Source organism: Actinia tenebrosa, unplaced genomic scaffold (assembly GCF_029948245.1).
Source record: "Actinia tenebrosa isolate PJP-AT-01 unplaced genomic scaffold, QUT_ActTen_1.0 PGA_scaffold1__47_contigs__length_23844297, whole genome shotgun sequence".
NCBI lineage: Eukaryota > Metazoa > Cnidaria > Anthozoa > Actiniaria > Actiniidae > Actinia > Actinia tenebrosa.
In genome coordinates this window covers 8,928,640-8,948,816 of record NW_028292578.1, presented here as the reverse complement: position 1 = coordinate 8,948,816, position 20,177 = coordinate 8,928,640, and the positions used below count along the sequence as shown (strand labels likewise).

The 20,177-nt window shown below is 36.9% G+C and overlaps 3 protein-coding genes across 11 annotated transcripts; 1 reads left to right on the top strand and 2 right to left on the bottom strand.

Annotated features, from left to right (window-relative positions):
* Positions 1 to 1,803: 1,803 nt before the first annotated feature.
* Positions 1,804 to 6,595, bottom strand: LOC116295053 (serine/arginine-rich splicing factor 2). 9 transcript variants are annotated; one of them, XR_004196977.2, is made up of 4 exons: positions 6,118 to 6,595; positions 5,681 to 5,802; positions 5,317 to 5,417; positions 1,804 to 4,084 (listed from the first exon to the last, which is right to left on the bottom strand). XR_004196977.2 is itself a non-coding variant. In XM_031702757.1 (3 exons), exons 1-3 carry the CDS (start codon positions 6,498 to 6,500, stop codon positions 5,377 to 5,379), a joined length of 546 nt encoding a protein of 181 aa, XP_031558617.1. In that variant the 5' UTR covers positions 6,501 to 6,595; the 3' UTR covers positions 4,090 to 5,376. The 9 variants fall into 9 exon arrangements, 6 of the variants coding, with proteins under 6 accessions (XP_031558617.1, XP_031558618.1, XP_031558619.1 ...); XR_004196978.2 differs by having other exon boundaries at positions 5,317 to 5,414; XR_016120235.1 differs by having other exon boundaries at positions 5,317 to 5,802.
* A 4,471-nt stretch (positions 6,596 to 11,066) lies between these two features.
* On the top strand, positions 11,067 to 13,994 carry LOC148909812 (uncharacterized). Its single transcript, XM_089032987.1, has 4 exons — positions 11,067 to 11,857; positions 12,239 to 12,348; positions 12,559 to 12,728; positions 12,945 to 13,994. The coding sequence occupies exons 1-4, from the start codon at positions 11,102 to 11,104 to the stop codon at positions 13,136 to 13,138; spliced, it is 1,230 nt and encodes a 409-aa protein (XP_088889113.1). The 5' UTR covers positions 11,067 to 11,101; the 3' UTR covers positions 13,139 to 13,994.
* A 3,904-nt stretch (positions 13,995 to 17,898) lies between these two features.
* On the bottom strand, positions 17,899 to 19,400 carry LOC148909811 (uncharacterized). The gene is made up of 2 exons (XM_089032988.1): positions 18,659 to 19,400; positions 17,899 to 18,463 (listed from the first exon to the last, which is right to left on the bottom strand). The coding sequence occupies exons 1-2, from the start codon at positions 19,207 to 19,209 to the stop codon at positions 18,352 to 18,354; spliced, it is 663 nt and encodes a 220-aa protein (XP_088889114.1). The 5' UTR covers positions 19,210 to 19,400; the 3' UTR covers positions 17,899 to 18,351.
* Positions 19,401 to 20,177: the final 777 nt, after the last annotated feature.

Genomic DNA, 20,177 nt, shown 5'->3' with positions numbered 1-20,177 from the left:
ATTTAACAGACACCTTTGCTACATCTAATAACCATAACTAAGAAAACGCCAACTTTAGTACAATTTAAACTGTGTCAGTACTGAACGAGCTTTTGTTCAATATCAAAGAAAAGTAGTGAGGTAACATAATTTGATGTTGGATATACGATATTATATATTATTATATATTTATATCTATCTACACTATCAACAGGGGAGCTGAATAATAAATGAATTTTTCATTACAAGCTGATAAATTATAAAAATATTCATTGTAATCCACTTTCGCAAAAAAGCATGGTACTGAGACCCTTGCATGTGACGTCATAGGATGGCTCACTTTTCACAACTATAAAAAAGGCGAGGAATGCCTAGTTAATATCATAATTTTCGCACCAACTCAAAATGCTCAATTTTGAGCTTAATCCGTTGGTGTAAAATTCATAAAATTAATTAGGCGTTCCTCGGACTCATTTGCATGATATCAAAACCTTCCCAATCTGTATTCAGCGTGTTTTTCGAAACTTTACCGGCCGAAAAAGACCATTAATAGATTTTCTTATTAGCGATGTCTTGTAGAATATCCCGTGCACTATAACCCATGGTTTAGGTGGATTTGGAGCGATTTTGAAAAAGAAAAAAGCGCGAGCAACGCCAGGTCAATATCGTGATTTTTACACCAGCTCAAAATGTTTAATTTTGAGCTTAATCCGTTGGTGTAAAAGTGATGAAAATCACCAGGCGTTCCTCGCTCTCATTTACATGACGGGTTCTGTTTTTTTCGTGTTTTTCGAAAGTTTTTCAAGTAAAGCCCGTCATTCATAAGATTCCCACGCTTTGGGGACTTCCATGGGCTATACCCTTGGGATTTGGGACATTTCCACGCATTTTTCAAAAAAGGGTTAACGTTTTGTCAAAAGATCTTGTATAAAAAGGACGAGGAACGCCTGGTGAATATCGTGATTTTTACACCAGCTCAAAATGTTTAACTTTGAGCTTAATCCGTTGGTGTAAAAGTGATGAAAATCACCAGGCGTTCCTCGCTCTCATTTGGATGACGGGTTCTGGTTTTTCTGTGTTTTTCGTAAGTTTTCGAAGTAAAACCTGTCATTTATAAGTTTCCCACGCTTTGGGGACTTCCATGGGCTATACCCTTGGGATTTGGGGCATTTCCACGCAGTTTTCGAAAAAGGGTTAACATTTTGTCAAAAAATCTTGTATAAAAAGGACGATGAACGCCTGGTGAATATCGTGATTTTTACACCAGCTCAAAATGTTTAATTTTGAGCTTAATCCGTTGGTGTAAAAGTGATGAAAATCACCAGGCGTTCCTCGTTCTCATTTACATGACGGGTTCTGGTTTTTTCGCGTTTTTCGAAAGTTTTCGAAATAAAACTTGTTATTAATAAGTTTCCCACGGTTTGGGGACTTCCATGGGCTATACCCTTGGGATTTGGGGCATTTCCACGCATTTTTCGAAAAAGGGTTAACATTTTGTCAAAAAAGCCGATATGAAAAGAATGAGGAACGCCTGGTGAATATCGTGATTTTTACACCAGCTCAAAATGTTTAATTTTGAGCTTAATCTGTTGGTGTAAAATTCGTGAAATTGATCAGGCGTTCCTAGGACTCATTTGCATGATATAAAAGCAATGCCCATCTTGTTTGTGTCAATATTATGAATTTCACATCAACTCAAAATGATCAATTTCGACTGTCATCCCTTTGTGTAAAAACATTAATATTAAAGTTTATAGGGGTGTACTCAAACATTTCCATGTTCTGCAATTGAATATTCATACATTGAAAAGAATTTTACATCAGTTGAATTTTTTAATCTCTTTATTGTCATTTGCCATTTGTAATAACAAGTGAATGCATGAATGTATGTTGATGGATTAAAGAATAATCAAATTAATAGTTCAGTGACTGAATGTGACATAAAAATAGAAATATAAGAAAAAAGTCAAACAATTTATTAAGATATGAACAACTGGAAGGGAAAAGAGGAAAAAGAGAATTTGATAGCATTGTTGAGACCAATTCAAACATAATCTTCTGGACCATCTTGTGGATGGAATAAAATTTGGATCAGTATCATTCCACTATTTCCAACTATAAGTTGATCAGCAGGGACTATATAGTCTACACAGAGCCAAAGTTCTGATGTAGTAGTCCTTTTAGAACTTTTCTGTCTTGTGTAGATTTCTTAGCTTGGTGTTTATCAACATTAAGTAGTTGACTAATTTTGATCCATTGATCTCCAACATATTTAGCAGATGGAATTGCAAACAGCAACTGTTTCGTTAAATTTGAATTTGGTCTTCTGCAAACATGTGCAATGTACTTCAAGTAGCGTATGTATATAAAATCACGAAGTGCCAGGGTTCCCACTATTCTCTAAATACAAATGTGTAAGGGCGTACACATTGCGTACAAACTCTTTACAGTCATTCACAACAGCACACATGCAATCACACAATTTTTACTTTCACAAAGGGTTGTGATGGATGTCAAATTGTTTTCATGAAGGTTTGAAAAACACCAAGTTTCCATGGAAATACCCGGATTCATGTCCATCGAAACCTTTACTGCGATGATTCCACATGCCATTGAGAATGATTGCAACACCATTATTAATCGCACACTACTATCCACCTAACCTTGACTGCAACTTCATTCATCAAGAGCACAACAGTCTACCTTACACAGAAAAGAACTCTCATTCAAAATCTTATCCATTTAGCTTAGTTAACCATCTTTACTCGTCCTTGGTAAATAAGACTCGAGCATCAAAATAAGGAATCTGGAAAACACGGCCAATTAACACTGCCAAAAATTCTTTCTTAAAATGCCCATGACACCTTTATCCATATTTTCAGCATTGATTCTACATGGAGTAGTTAAATGGTAAAATATTTACATATTTTACATGATTTGAGTGATGCACCTTGAAGGTATCAAGGTTTATGATTCCAATATGTTAAGGAGTGACATCTTATGAACCATTCGAGTTTGGTCATATTTAAATTGAATCGCACCTTTCTATAAACCAGATAATGTTTGATACAGTATTTTAATGACCCAGAAAAGTTATTTAATGCCTCGTCATCACACTCATTAACATATTTGAAATATAAACCTTCATATCTTCAAGATGTTACTCAATTCATAAACAGCAATGCTGAAAATATTGATTTTGGTGTAATAGACACTTTAACTTTAAATTGCTGCCCACATCACACCATCAGTGATTCCTTCACAAGAACCAACTAGCCTCGTCTTCCTTTTAATCTCCACCAGTAGCAAAGGCAACTCCTTCAACAAAATTTGCAAGGCTCTGAACTGAAAATTTTGTCAATCTAATTCAATCACTTTTGTGCTGCTTAGCTATTCCCAACCAAACTGTCTGCTTTTTTTGTGTATGTGGTGAATATAACAAAATCTCTAATCAAGTGTTGTCTTGTAGGTTGGTTTCATATCACGAGGATTCAATCATAAACCTTTTCTACATCCCTGATGACTGGCACTCAGGCCTGAATTAATAAAAAATTGTTTGAAAAACCCTTCTTATTGTAAAATCTCTAAATCTCTCTTTTGTTTGGGTGTCTTCCACTGGATGTTTTTAATGATATAGTGACCACCTTAAATGTATTAGTTTTCATTGTTGAAATATCAATATGGGATGTCCAGAAGTGAAATTGTTTATGCCTCCAGATATTAATTAAAAATTTTCTGCATACAATATGCAAGTCTTCTTAAGTTAGGTGTCCGTCAAATTTCATTCTGAATTGAGTATGCTTTTTTGCGGGGTAACTGCCAATTTCAGGGAAAACCTGCAAGATTGCTTCCAAGTGTTAGCCAAATCCAGAATAAAGTCTGGGTTGTCTGCCAATTTCAGCATACAGTCAGCAGCATTTTTGGGTGGGTGTCTGCCAATTAGAAATAGAGGTCCCCATACAGCAACATAATCAGCTTAACACCAAGGACAACAGCATGTATACAGGACCGACCGCCACAGCAATGTGCTGTAGGCGGCAGCAGCACTCTGAGATCACTGCAAGAGCTGAGGTCGTCAGACCAGTACTGCATTTTACTACTGCGCCTATGGGAAAGTTAACAGTCATACATTTAATAGGGGAAAATGTAATGTTGATACTATTATACAAACTAATTATTAATAGTTGAGAGATTTACCATCACTTCTTATGTCAAACGTTTTAAAAAGCAAAATCTTACTGTTTAAGATGATAATGGAGAAGGTTTTTGTGGATGTTAGTTTACTAACTTTATCATCACCAACTGGAAACAGCAAATGCATACAGAATGTGGCCATAGAAATGCTATACTTGATGTCCACGAAACCCTACTGCCTATGGCTTGGAATAGATGAATTTCTTGCATTGCATTTCATTGAATAAACGAAAGCAAGCATATCATTATGAAGTGGGGATAAACTCTCATGGCTTGTAGAAGTTACAAGAAAAAACAGGGTTTAGATAAAGCTTTCCTAGGGATCTTTGCATCTAAATAACAAATAAAATAAAACTGGAGAGACAAATTAACATGATAAAATAGAACTGTCCTGGTTATTTTTAACACCTGTTATAGCGTAACAAAAGTTCAGCTCTGTAATTCTGTTACGGTTATCTTTACCAGTGTTGTGGTTAAGATTTTCTATTGACTAGGACCTCTGGTCTGTTTGAACAATGAGCAAGCAAAAATACTAATCAATATTTACATTGTAGAATCATACTTTCTCAGAAATGCCAAGGTTTTTTAACAGCATCAAAGACAGAACCACAAGCTTAAGGATACATAGCATGACTGAAAGAAAATGTAAACGTGGTGCCAGTGTCTGAGAAAGCATGATTCTACTGGACTACACTATGCAAACAAATGAAAACATTATTGCAGCAAGCTGTATGGTTCAGCATAGCATTTAGAGATAATACAGCACTAATAAAACTAAAAAAAATAACAGTTACATGTGTTCTGGAATGTCCATGACACTGTAGCATAGTATTTTATTTTAGCCTTCCAAGAGTGCATAATGCATTGCATCACGGGTTGTTTTAATGGACACTTTAATACTTATATGGTATTTGTTTCACATGCTGGTAGTGAAAAGTGATAGGAATTGCAGTCTTTTCAAATTTGTTTTGTTTCTTGATGCATAAAATCCAACTGACTGTTAAAGCATCCGTTAAACCAGCCCCATGATGCAATGCATTTCTACACCTCTGGAAAGGCTAGTACCAGAGTAGCTATTGGAAAGATTGCAGGTACGAGGGCATTATTTGCACAGAATAACTAAAAATTGACATTATGTACTACCTAGTCTCAAAAAGAGGCTAGTAGCAACAGAAGGCAGCTGGGATAAGATCAGCAAATCAGCTAATACAATACACCAAACTCTTCCCTCACTGATCGTCCTGCTGAAAGAAAAAAACATCATACAATAATCAACAACCAAAAACTAACAGAATACATAGTTATTAGTCAAGAGCCTCTTCATTGTTGATGGAATAGTCTCCATTGTCTAGTTCTTCTCTTGGTGGTGATCGCGATGGTGATCTTTTGGGTGAATGGGAGCGAGATCTTGACCTAACAGGAGACCTAGATCTATTAATTGGAGATCTGGAATGAGATTTTGAAAAACGACGGTTTGATCTTGATCTGCTTCGAGAACGAGACTCACGTCTTGCAGGACTTCTGGAACGTCTTGGGCTGTAGGAACGTGAACGACGCCCTCTTGGAGATCTTGATCTGCTGTAGCGTCTCTTAGGAGACCTTGATCTGGATCTTGAATAGCGACTTCTTCTAGGGGGGAAAAAACGTTAAATAGTCATAATCAGCATTGGAGCGAAATTATATTTATAGTAATGTTATTCATTATATTCATTACTAAATATTCTTATCCATCCAATTTTGTTGTTTCTTATCAATATGTTTAACAAATTTTGGCCCGATATCTAGTTAGAATGTTTGATTTTTCCCGAAGGAAGAAGCCCTTCCAGAATGAACTAGAATGAAGTTCTAGTAACTTTCAAAACATGTCGAAATAGTTCTTTTGGCACTGCAGTAGTCAAATAAGACGTCCAAACCTTACAAAATACAATCACAAAGCATATTAACCTTCTTCTTGGTGATCGAGATCTTGAACGGGATCTGTACCTTCCCCCGCCATACCCACGATTATCTCGTCTGCTTGGTTTATACGTTTCTGTAGGTCTTCCATATCGAGCCATTTGAACACGAATTTCTCTCCCATCTACAACTTTTCTATCCATTTTATCCATGGCATCTTCAGCATCTCTTTTTTCCCAAAAGCGAACGAAAGCGAAGCCTCTAGACTGTAGATGTTTACGGTCTCGTGGGATGTAGATGTCTCCAACTTCACCAAACTTGCCAAATAACTTCTTTAAATCTTCAATACCTGTGCGATAAGTTAGGTTATCCACCTTCAGACTCGTCATTCCTTCTATATTTGGAGGTCCTCTACCGCTATCGAAACTCATTTTGCAGCTAAAACCCGCTAACTTTCTTGCTTCTTCTCTTCCTCCTTCTCAGACAGCAACCAATATGGCGTCTGCTAAAAGCACATGTGATTAGAGGGGGGAACTAGAAGATTGCTATTGATTGGGACCCCACTTAGGAAACCACAGGAACTCCAGCTCCATACTTGTTTGGTTGTGTAGTACAATGCAATACAATACAATAACTTTATTTATCCTTGAATTAAAGATAGTCTGTTATATCAGTTTTCCTTATCCGAAAACCGATGGCAGACCCAGGATTTTTAAATAACCAACAACAAACGATAATTTAATCAATTACATTCTACATGGGCGTAGGGGAGGGGGGAGGAAACCACCGCTCGACCTAATATACGCAGCAACAAGGATTATTCATTCAATGTCGGAAAAACGTTTTCCGTCTTCGTTATTATTTGGTCTGGCAGTATTACGTGTCCTTCCGTTGTTGGCCGGCGGTGCCATTCGTCGTATTTTCGTCTTTATAATAAACTCAACAAAATTACTCGATTCTGATTGGACAAGAGGAGTACAATTGACCTAATTCACTATGACGTCACTGCTTGTTTATGTCGGGGATAGAATCGCCAAATCCAATAGAAAATTCAACTAAATTTGCTCCTAGCGAAACAGTTTAATCTAAAATGGCCTGGTTTTCAGATATAATACGTGTTAATATGTACTAAAAAATATTCTGAGCGTTTGCTGGCTATTCTACTTCTCTTCGTGGAATGATACGAGATTTAGAACAATTTTCGGTTAGTTTGCGTTGATTTGACCCCGTCCGACGACCATGATCCTTTGCGTTTAAACAATAGATTGTTTTGATGTGACGTCATAGTGAAGTAGGGCAATTAAATCCCTTATAGTACACTCAACAAAATTACTCGACTCTGATTGGTCGAGAGGAGTACAATTATAGCGTTAATTGTACTCCGTAGGAGTACCGAATTAAGTCGCTATGGCAACACGGCCAAAACACTATGTCAAAACAATTATTTTCTATCATTTTGTACTTAAAAAACATATAAATAAAATTTTAAAGCCGTAAGAACTAATGTTTTATATGCATTTCAGTTGCGCGATGGACTGGAAATCTGCCGCCAAATAGACAAAGATGAACGGCGTCGCTTCGCATTTTTTACTGAAATTTTGTTGAGTGAACTATAAACAAAAAATCGCACGATCTCGAGTACAATTTGGAGAAATTAATAGACACGAGTAATGTTTTGTAAGTTCTTGTAATTGCACGAGCCTTTCCCTATACAAATTGTACTCTATAGAGCCCCAATTAAGTTGCTCAATTTTGTTGAGCGTATTATAAACCAAAAAATTGCATAATCTTCTCGTACAATTCGGAATTTATAGATACTCGTGATGTTTTGAAAGTTCTCAAATTGAACTCGCCTAAAGGCTTGTCAAATTTTGAAAACTTTCAAAACATCACTCGTACCTATAAATTCCGAATTGTAATCGAGATCGTGCGATTTCCTATGCTTATTCATTGCGAAAATTGATCTTTTATTCGGTGTATCTTTTTTTCATTTTCTTTATTTTTTATTTTTTTAATTACGCACCTGAATCATTGTTTCTTTTGATTCACCGTGACATCTTCTTTTCTAATGAAATAAGCACACGAAATCAACCATCACAAGAGAGAAAGTGTAATTAAGATATTGCGAACAAACTAGTGGACTGGTCAAATTAAAAAATCAGTAAAAACCCATGAGTAGATTTGAGAACCGGTCTTGGTTGCATCCTATTTCAGTCACCAATAAGTAGGTAGTTTTGGACAACCGTGATTTGGAAGCCACTTGGACAAACGCTCGGCCAATAATCTTGAGACGATAAGAGTTCGTTTGCACTTGGAACATGACAAGCGGACTTGAAAAATTACATGATTTTCACTACGGGACAAATGAAGTGAAATCGCGAGGGCGACAAGGACGTTTTAGGTGTTGACCATGATTAGTCTTTTCTTGTGATAGTTTACGATGAAATGTCATTGCGTGGATCAAACTAGTACATCGTTTCTTTATCTAAAAAGCTAAAGTTCTTCGTATTTACACAAGAAGTAGAAAACGGTTGTGATTTGTTTGGATATGTCAAGGTTTTCAAACACTTTGCTTTTAAAAGGGCTGTGTTTTTGGCATTCAACGCTGAAAATGTCTCGGAAAGAAACCTCCCTTGGATGTACCTGCAATTATAATCTACTGATAGAATGCGTTAATAAGAAAAAGGAACCAATTTATTTGATAGGGTCGAAAATTATAGAAAAGATAATAAGCTATAGGATGTAGTTTAAATCACCGACTTGGCTCGTATGAAAAACGCATGTGAACAGAAGGTAGTCATACCTCGGCTGTCATCCAGTCAATCTGCTCGCGCAGTAGTTCTACGAATATAATATCCGCTCACATAAAACTGAGAGGTTGAATACCATTTGGCGATTAAGATCAGATTTCACTCATCTTTCACTAGAGTATTTGATCGAGCAAAACAGGTTCCAGTCAACTGACATTTTGGAAAATCGATAACAAATTTTAGCGTTCTCGCGCCGCGCAGCCAAAAATGCATGATCGTCTCGCTAAACGAAGAGAAGAATATGCAGATGATATCTAGCGGTTACATGAAAGTCAACAAAGCCGGCAAACAACTCTTGAATCTAATGAAACGGTGAGGATATCGAGGTGAGCCTTTGTACACTGATATATATACCGGTCGATGCAGTGATAAACTCCATGAACCGGACTAAACAAGGGGTTCTTTTTGTGATTTTTTGACAGTGACAATCCTCAGTATAGCCCACCTACTAACCAGACTTACTGATAATAATTGAAGTGTGATTGGACTCGGCTATCAGTGGGAAGTTTTTGTTTGATGTCAAAGCGCGAAAGTAAGGAAATTCAGCCAAGTCAAGTTAGTGAAAAAAGTTTCACAAGACGCAATATGACTCAACTCGTAGGCCCTCGACTGATGGTACTGTAACTGAGGACAGCCCTTTAGGAAGGGAGTGAAACTGGGATCGAAAGGAGAAGAAGTGAGAATATAGCAATAGTGTTGATTGATGGTTTCGAGTTGTTCTAATAGCCCTTGAATCATATACATCCTAATATGATCATGCGGACAACAGCATCAAACATCTTCAAAGCCATCTCAACAAGACTGTTATTCGTAGGTCATGCCCTGCTTGCCATCTATATGGTAACAGTCATCTCCAATGATTCCAAGATGTGGCATTTAGCTTGGATTCTTGTTACGCTACTCATAGAGACCATCATTGCCATCATTTACCGAAAGGGGGACGAATGTAAATGGTAAGTTATCGGTTAACCTGCTCAACGAAAAGAAATAAGGCGATTCAAAGTACTTATTTCCAGATAAAACTGCATATGTCAGTTGTATGATAAATGTAAAAATGATCGCGCGCTGTCCGAAGCCGGTCCGGCGTATTCATAGTTAGAAATAGTATACATAATAGCCTTTGAACCTTATCCAAGGACCATGTCATGCAAGATTATAGCGAGTCCAATCGTCTATTACAAAACAACATTTAACACTAATGTACATGCAAACTGATCTTCCATCATCTTAATTTTATAAGAACATAATTTGTTAGTTAGATAATCGTATAATCTACAAAGGAATATCGATATCGGAATGAATAGTTAATAGTTTAGTTGCGCAGGACCGATCCGCCCTTTCGCCAAAAATCATAGCACAGTAATTAAGATTACTACTGATCGTTCTCCTCATTGCAGTTCTTATTCTGTAAGGGATTCCAGGCCAAAACATTATCCTTTACAAGATTGGATAATTTATTCTCTAAGGCAGAGTAAATGATAAATCTTCGTCCCATTTATTTACTGAGTAAGAGAAGGATGAAATAAGTACTAGTTTTTGCAGGATAGCAAAAATTCTATTGACCAGAAGTCAATTCAGACAAGTGAATAGCTAGCGAAGGACACTGGGTGTGCCTTCAAGATTTGACTGTAAAGTAAATTTGAACACAAACGCCGGTGCATGTGATACGATCCTTATGCCTTGAAAACCCAGGTGTATGGTGGCCGAGGGCTGCCAATACAAAAAAGACCTTTTCTTTATATTTTATTGCGCTTTTTTCACCATATCATTTTATTTTTCATACATTATATATCTTACTTTCGCTTTTATTTGCCATTCCACTTTACTTTTTATTTCATTTCGTTGTCTTATTTAATTTTAATTTTAATTTTGTTTTCGTTTAAGTTTTCTTTTTCATTTCCCCTTTATTTGTCATTTCAATTTGCTTTTTATTTCGCTCTATGTTTAATTTTTAATTTCATTTCAATCGTATCTTTATTTTCATTTCAATTTTATATATAAACCCAATTCGATTTTTTTTTTTATTTCATTTTTACTTTAAAAAGAACTTAAAAGACAAATGAAATCGTTTTTCAAAATAAAAAGAAGCTGAAAATGAAAATCAAAACTAAACTCAAAACCATATTTTAGCGGCCGATGGCTGCCACAGTATCCCAGCATTCATTGCAGCCCATGCTCTACAAACAGAGGGAGTCTGGAATCTACTGCGAGGGGTTTTCAAAATGGCGGATGGTGGTTTGCGTAACGACACTTGGAAAGAAGATTCTAGTCTCCCTGAAGATTTGAAAAAATACGTCCAGCAGCTTCTAACACGAAACGAAATTTTGAGTTTTATGATAAGAGATTATCCAAGTTATTCGTGGAGTAAGCGAACCCTTGACCGACGGCTCCGATACTTTGGGATTTACTACAGTGACGGTGAAATCTCTGTTGATGAAGTAAAAAGTGCCGTGCAGAAGGAGCTCAATGGCCCAGGAAGGCTTCTAGGATACCGTAGTATGCAAAAAAAGATTAGGATAGAGCATGATCTAAACGCACCCAGAGATTTGGTGCATGCAGTGATGCAAGATTTAGACCCAGACGGTCTTAAAGCACGATCCCTCGGAATGAAAACAAAGAAAAAGAAAGGTCAGTTTACTTCTAAAGGAGCGAATTTTGTACATTCAGTCGACGGACATGATAAACTCATGGGTTTTCAGAATAGCACTTATCCCCTAGCTGTGTATGGATGCATCGACACATCAAGTAGGAAACTTCTTTGGATAAAAGTATGGGTTACAAACTCAAACCCTAATATAGTTGGCCGCTGGTATCTTGAATATCTCTATGAGACCAGAATGATAGCTGCATTCCTCCGTATGGATAAAGGAACCGAGACAGGCGTAATGGCAACCATGCATTCCTTTTTGAGAAATCATCACGGAGATCTGGATGATGCAAGTGACAGTGTTATTTATGGGCCATCTACTTCCAACCAGGTATGCTATTGGTTTTGGTAACCGCTTGAAATTTAATTTCCGAAATATATACAGTTTTTGACTATATCTTCCCCAATTCAAGTAGCTTTGAAGAAATAAGTTCGAGAAATAAAAAGGGCATAAAAACATTTATAGTAAAAGTACTTAACTTGAAGTCAGATTTTAATCCTTGCCATGGTGAAACAACAGAGAAAAAATTACTGCAGGGTATAATTACTAATTGCTGTTGCTAAATGACTGATTTCAATATGTCTACACATTCAATCACTGTACATACAAATTAAAAGAAGCTCACTTTCAGGCTCATTTCTTTGGTATTATCTATTTTTAGTTCATTGAGCTTTTTGAGTTTCATTAATTTTTTTCTTAAATTTATTTAAGATTGAGCGATGGTGGAAGGAGTTGCATGAGCGATTGGAAAAATATTTCAAAGAACACCTTAGATATCTGAAGGAGCACAGATATTATGACCCTAACAATGAGCAAGACAGGTTTGGAACTATTGTATATTTGGTGTATTTGCTGCCTATTGGATTGTCATGAGCATTTTGCCAATAAAAATACAATTCTGTTAAGTGCAAGAGCATAGGATTGATACAGTAAAAACCTGAAAATAACCAACTGCATTACATTATATTCAAAATTATGCTATACTGTCAATTTTTGCCACTAGTTACTCATGTACTGGTTTGTATTGACAGAATGCTCCTTGCCTACATAATGATTCCTTTGTTACAAAGGGAAGTAAACATCTTCAAGGATTCTGTCTGGAACAGTCACCGTATCAGACCCCAGAAAGAGACTGCTTTGCCAGCTGGGATACCAAACCATATTTACAGCTTCCCTGAAGAGTATGGGATGGATCGATGTGGTAATGTTTACATTCTTTAATAAATATGCATTTGATGTATTACTGAGATGCAAAATAAAATTTTTAGTCTTAGAGTTTTATGAATTTTAATCTTTTTGCATCATTAGTAAGCCATAACCATTGTTTATACAATTTAAATAGAATAAATAAGTTTATTGATTTACTGTGAATTTAAGTGTCCTAGTTATTTTGTGCCAATTTTATTCCTATGTATAGGTTTGCCTGTTACTGTTGAGCAACTACAGAAAGTGGCTGAATGTTCTGGAGTACTTGAAGTTGAGGATGACTTCCTTGAACCTGCATTCCGATTGAAATGCCAGCAACTAATCCCTGATGTTGAAGAAATTGAAGCAAAGGATTGCAGAAAGGCATACCTTTACCTAAAAGGAAATTTTCCTGTTCAGATTTAATTAATAGAAAATTGAGGCAGTGGAACCAAACATGCACAGTCCTTTTTTTTCTCAATCAATTCCCAAAGCAACATTATATCAGGAATATACTTATGAACAATGGTATGTACTGTGTTTGCCCATTTACTTTTATAGTATCTGACCAAAATTCAGTTTATCACTGCAAAGATATATATCTCAAAATAAGATGTGAACCATTAGATAATGAAAAATAGGTGGTGGTTTTGATTGGGAGATCAAAAGTTAAAATAACTGGCTAAAGGTGGCTACCTATAGCATTGTTCTGACCATACCTTTCATTTGGCTTGTTGTTGTTGGGGAGGGGTGGGGGACTAGTACTAAGTATTGATGGTGTAGTAAATTAGCACTTTATAATGTCTAAACCTACAATAGGGAGTATGCTACTATAATTTGAAGGAATATTTTTTCATAGTACCAGGGTACTCTAGTGCATACTATGTTTACTACTATACTCCAAGCAGTAGATCAGGCTTTATACCAAAAAGATGGAGTTTTTGGACTAGCAACCATAATTATTCTTGAAAATCAAATTGTGAATCTTCCCCTGGGTTAACCTTATTATGGGGACATAGCGGCCATTCACCAGACCCTGTTGTTGTGTTGCAAAACAATAATATAAGTCTATGACAATGGCTGTAAAAGTTGTATAATATTTTCAGTAATACAATATTATGAGTAATATATCTTCAATAGAAAACATTTTTCTTGATTATTCTAACAATAACAACAATGTATGCGAACAATGTCAACTGCATAAACAGCAAAACCCAGCACAAGAGAATCAGGATCATGAACCACTAGCTTTTAGAAAATAAAATAATAATATAAAGCTTTAGCTGGTTTGGCTTTTGGATGGTTGTTTCAACCCTAGAAAATCACAGTAATCATTGCACTTCACATGGCTATTTAAAAAATTATTGATGGCTTGTTTTGAGAGATTTCCAGCTGTGAATAGCACCTCTCCATCCTTCACCAATGTAGTACTGGCGATTTCAGGATCGTAAAGGTTGTAGCCACTTCCTTGCATATCGACAACAATGAGCTCGCGTGAAGACCTCTCGTAAGAAAAATGAGCTAGACTTTCACACTTCTGCCTAATAACTGTGTTGTCCCCACAGAGTTCACCATCATTGTTTATGTACTTCGTAAATTCACCCTCTATGTAGTCTTCCACTGTAACCCACTGGCAATCTCCCAGTTCACTGGTTAGCCTTCCCATATAGATCTTGTTGTACATTAGAGTTTGGCCATACAGATCTAGAATGGATTCCTTGTTGAGTTCTTGTTTTAGCTTCAGGCACATATTCTGGGCAAGCATGTGCATTTGCACAACCTTCCTGGTTTGCTGCTCGACATCTTGTTTCAGTTGCTTGATCGTATCTATAGTTTGCTTAAGATACTTCTTCACCACCCAGGGTTTACCCTCAAATCCTGGTGTTTTTGACGTAGCTTTAAAAGCCATTCGAAAAGCTCCTGTGCCAAGGGGATTCTTGTCAATGGCAAATTCCACAGAAACTGGCTTGTTACACCATTTCATATCCGTGAGGTTAAAGGTGTCTAGTTCAATTAGTTCGTACTTATCATCTATCACTTTCCCAAGCTTTAACATGTCAAGCACCGATAGACTCTTTGGATATCGCGTAACTTGGCTTGAGCCTTGTTCTTGAGACCCCACGACTTTCACTCGTTTAGCTACAGGTGAAACTGGTAAGGTTTTTTTTGTGTGTTTTTTATCTTTTCGTTTTTTTGTAAGCTTTTCTCCCGCAAGTGAAGCTTCTATGAATCGCACGTGGATGACCTTGGTTGGATGCGGCAATTGATCTATTGAAGTGCAAGAAGGTCCTTGTTCGCCCGCAACAACGTCGCATTCCATCGCCTCCATTTCTTCTTCCATCACGCTTCCAAAATGCTGTAAGCATGCTTCTTTGACGTTTTCAAGGGTCAACTCTTCGAATTCATACGGGACGAATTCGCGGGGTCCCATCCGCGAATACTTCTGTGCTGCCCCTGAAACTTCGGCACTTAAGCGTTGTACCGTTAATCTCTCGTTTTTTACGACGTCTTTTCCACGGTTCCCTGTTCTTTTTTCCTTCATGGAAGACTCGAACTTCTTCCAAGCAGCCTTATTAGACATCCTGAATATAGTCAACAACGCCAAAAATGAGCATCAAGTGTCCAGGCTATGATGTCCAAGCGTCCCACTCACTTTAAAGGCCGCGCGCTTCAATGAATCTTGGGATACCCACAGGAAACCCAAACTTATTATTTTTATTGATTTACATATGAGACAATAAACATAACATTAAATCTAACTTTAGCATCAAATTGTAATAAAATCCACTTAAATGTCCAGGTTTGACGCTTTTTATTATACTATGGCTAAGTTTGAGCCCAACGTTGGGAGCGTTTCCACTAGGACATTTTTGGTAGTTTAAAATTCCTCCAAGTGTTTAAGGGTGCGTTTCCACTAGGACATTTTAAACTAGTTTAACGAAAAAATACCGGAAACACCAGTGGAAACGGCTCTGAACTAACTTAAGCTAGATTAATTAGTCAACTGTTTACACGTAAGAAAATGCCGAGTTTAGTTGCTTCAACTCCGGAAATGACACCTTTGATAAGCGACCTAAAAAGATGGCTTAAGTTGGACTACCGCCGGCCGTGACCAATCAGAGCTCACCATTTGACAGTTTGCTGTCAAAATGTTTATCTAGACTAACTTGAAAAGCACCAGAGAGAAGAACGTGGGCTCTGTATCTTGGTCTATCCTAACTATCTGTGTGCTATTGTGGGTACAAGAATCGAGCAAATGGTAAAAGTAGTGTTGTAAACACAAGCGCTTCTTCTCCCGCCATTTTTTTAAAATCTCGCGCTCAAGAAAATAAGTTTTTTTTTTTTTTTTCCGGTCCGGTATCCTAAAAAATCGTGCGTTCTGATTGGCTGTTTGAGCGGGCGGTATTTTGTAAGTATCTGCCCGCGCGCGCGGTCCGGTATCCTTTGCCGCTAAACGACAACACAAAACGATTACTAAAACAAGTAAAAAAATACGGGAAAAAAATAAATATGTTATTTACCGGCCAGGAGGTCCGGATAGGGAAAAACTGTGCCCTCGGTCTTGAACACGGACCTCGGCCTAACGGCCTCGGTCCGTATATTCAAGACCTCGGGCACAGTTTTTCCCTATCCGGACCTCCTGGCCGGTAAATAACATATATGTCTTTTAGTTTTTATGTAATTAACAAATCGCAGTATTAGGAAAGGTTCATTTAACATGACAAGGGTGATATGAAGATTTCTAACTTTGAAATCATGAAACTTTCAAAGCCCCAGCTTACTTGGTTTAAGTTCCCACAACTAGACATGATCTTGGTAATAGTAAATCGACTTACGAATATTAAAACTCACGAATACAGCTCTCTTCTCTAGCTATCTATAGCTTCGAAAGACTCGTTTTACTTATGCGTACGGGAATACAATAATAGCGCACATTTCCGGTCAGTTTAATGCATGCTTTGCATCAAGAACTGTCAAATGACGGAGTAATCAGATGAGAAGTCTTTACAAAATATTCGTTTGGTTTTTTATTTTTAATTCTTGTTTTAGGATAATGGAAATATAAACTTAATGTAGATTTAGGCACTGCTTAAAAGCGGAGCTCCAAAGAAATAGTATAATAGTGTTGAATCGTGTCAAGCGTGGCGTTACAAAATCGGTCGTGTTTGTCAGAGCCTAAGCATTAAACCGGAAATGACCTTTGGGGCTCAAATGCAACTTTGCCGCGAATGGCTTTTATTTTCAATAGTTAGAAATTCTCCTCCATATTAGAAATTGTAATTCGGTCTACCCTGTACTTGGTACTTGGTACCCTCGACGCAAAACTGGACCCTCGACTTGGTACCCTCGACCCTCGACGTGGTACCCTCGACCCTCGACCCTCGACGAAAAGACAGACTCGTGGAAACGCACCCTTTGTTTACATACCAGCTTAAACTAGAGTAAATGTGCAGCTTGTTTCCATTATGTAATTTGAGACAGTAATGATGAAAAGGTAAATTATACACCGTGAAAAGATGAAAAAGTAAATAAGTAAGTTTTTTCATCTTTTCGCGGTGTATAATTTACCTTTTCATCATTACTGTTTCATTAGAAACACCGACGCAGCTCACACTAGTTTTAGCTAGTTATATCTTTTTATGTAATTTGAGGTGATTTTAAACTAGATAGATCACATTACCATACATAGCGCGAGATTCAAAAAGCGGCGGGACAAGAAGCGCTTGTGTTTACAACACTGCTTTTAACATTTGCTTTATTCTTGAGAAAGCAAAATCGATTTTTTCGCAATCTGAGGTTAGGATAGACCAAGAGACAGAGCCCACGTTCTTCCCTCTGGTGCTTTTCAAGTTAGTCTAGATAAACATTTTGACAGCAAATTGTCAAATATTGAGCTCTGATTGGTCACGGCCGGCGGTAGTCCAACTTAAGCCATCTTTTTAGGTCGCTTATCAAAGGTGTCATTTCCGGAGTTGAAGCAACTAAACTCGGCTTTTTGCGTGTAAACAGTTGACTAATTAACCTAGCTTAAGTTAGTTCCGAGTCGTTTCCACTGGTGTTTCCGGTATTTTTTCGTTAAACTAGTTTAAAATGTTTTAGTGGAAAAGTCATTTTGGAAGCCATGACATGCACTGTGCATGTTTGTTTTCACTACATCAAGATTTGACAGTATAAAACAATTGAAATTGGGTTGTGCTAGACTATCAGTCCATTGACTTCCAATTTTATTCAACTTTGCAATAACTGCTACACATTATATGAATGGATTCCTAGCATTCAGAGGTATATGTTACGTATGAAAGTGCAAATACCAGGGAAAGCAGGGTATTTTCTAAACAACCAAAACACAAATATCAACAGGGAGATCTAAGATTTTTAAGTATTAAAATTCTCCTATACAAAGTTAGATCAAAGTTCTGCGCAGACAATATAATATAGGGACCAAAGTGTGATAGTACTGAATATACTAATGTGTGTTCACAGGTTAATAAAAACCAACTATAATTAAAACGAGATGCAAGTGGGTAAGCGTATTATACAAATTCATCAGAAAAGACATTAAATGAGACATTTATAAAAATAGATAAAACTCTAACATTCGGTAGTTCCAAATCCATAGGATGCTATTACTTTCTCTGTTAAAGCCTGAGCTCCCCAGTTTTGAGCAAATTAGCCACAGATACTGATAACGGATAACTTGATTTTTTGTCACTCGTACTTGATGTATCTCCTTGTAATTTCTGGTAGACACTGAAATAAAAATAGTTAAATTTTAGAGCTGACGCCAAAATAGTTTATTTTTCGCGTTCGGAACAGCATGTAAGGCTGGCGGAAATGTTTGCTTCTGGACTATTACATAAAAAGATTGAGCAGAATGGCCTGTCAAAAGGTATCCTTGAAAGCAGTCTATTGAATAGTATACCTGTATTCTATAATTGAACCTACCTTTGGCTTTCAGGAAAAGCAGTGACAGTGACTGTTGCTGATTGCAGCATGATTTCTTTGTAAAACACTTTACAAAAGTACGATCCTGGTTCCGTTACTTTTATCAGACATCGGTGGGGACCACTACAAAGGGGTTGACCATTAAAAAACCATTGGTACGACAAACCAATCTTATTGTGGACACTGATCACAACCCCAAGGAACAATATTCCAGAATCATGTTCGTGCCCATTAATGACTTCGGGACCATGAAGGATTGCTGCTTCATTTGATACTTTCCCTGCAGCTGGAAACAAGAACGCTGACTCATCATATGTAATGGATCGTTGCAGATAAACTGTATCGTTGATATCGACGCCACTAAGAATAAATCTGTCGGCCAATGGACTGTATGCTTCTCTGTCTTCGTCTAAGTACTCCTCAGAACGAAAATCAATCGTAGACCTCCAATTGGGCACGATAAGGGTACTGGATTCTCCTGAATATCGAGAATATGTCAAAGACATAAACTCGGCGCTCAAAATTTTTTTCCCCCCTTTAACAGACAACATTTTGATTCCAAGCAAGACACTGACAGAACTTGTATGATCTGTTTACTGCGGTGGCCTCGAGGTCTCAATACATTGCAGCCAGGCCTCGCAGTAGATTCCAGACTCCCTCTGTTTGTAGAGCATGGGCTGCAATGAATGCTGGGATACTGTGGCAGCCATCGGCCGCTAAAATATGGTTTTGAGTTTAGTTTTGATTTTCATTTTCAGCTTCTTTTTATTTTGAAAAACGATTTCATTTGTCTTTTAAGTTCTTTTTAAAGTAAAAATGAAATAAAAAAAAAAATCGAATTGGGTTTATATATAAAATTGAAATGAAAATAAAGATACGATTGAAATGAAATTAAAAATTAAACATAGAGCGAAATAAAAAGCAAATTGAAATGACAAATAAAGGGGAAATGAAAAAGAAAACTTAAACGAAAACAAAATTAAAATTAAAATTAAATAAGACAACGAAATGAAATAAAAAGTAAAGTGGAATGGCAAATAAAAGCGAAAGTAAGATATATAATGTATGAAAAATAAAATGATATGGTGAAAAAAGCGCAATAAAATATAAAGAAAAGGTCTTTTTTGTATTGGCAGCCCTCGGCCACCATACAGGTGTTTAATCAGCAGCAAACGGTGTCCAAACACTGAGAACGTTCAAAGGAAAAGCGACTTCATAAGTTTTTGAAAGAAATGCCCCAGAATCCTCAGTATCCCGTGGCCGGCTTTTCCATTTATTTCTTGAAATTAGAGGATACTGATTAGCAAGCACTGTAAATATCATATATCCCTCGGTACTCATGATCTTTTTCTTCTGGATGAATAGAATCGCCGAAAATATTGTATATATACATGGTGTGTGTTCTAATCACCTTGTACAGGATGTAATTTAAAATCTTACTCGTTATATTCATAAAGTAAATACTACAAATGAAATATTTGAGTATAATAGCAAGGACGGTTCTCGAATGTTATAGAAC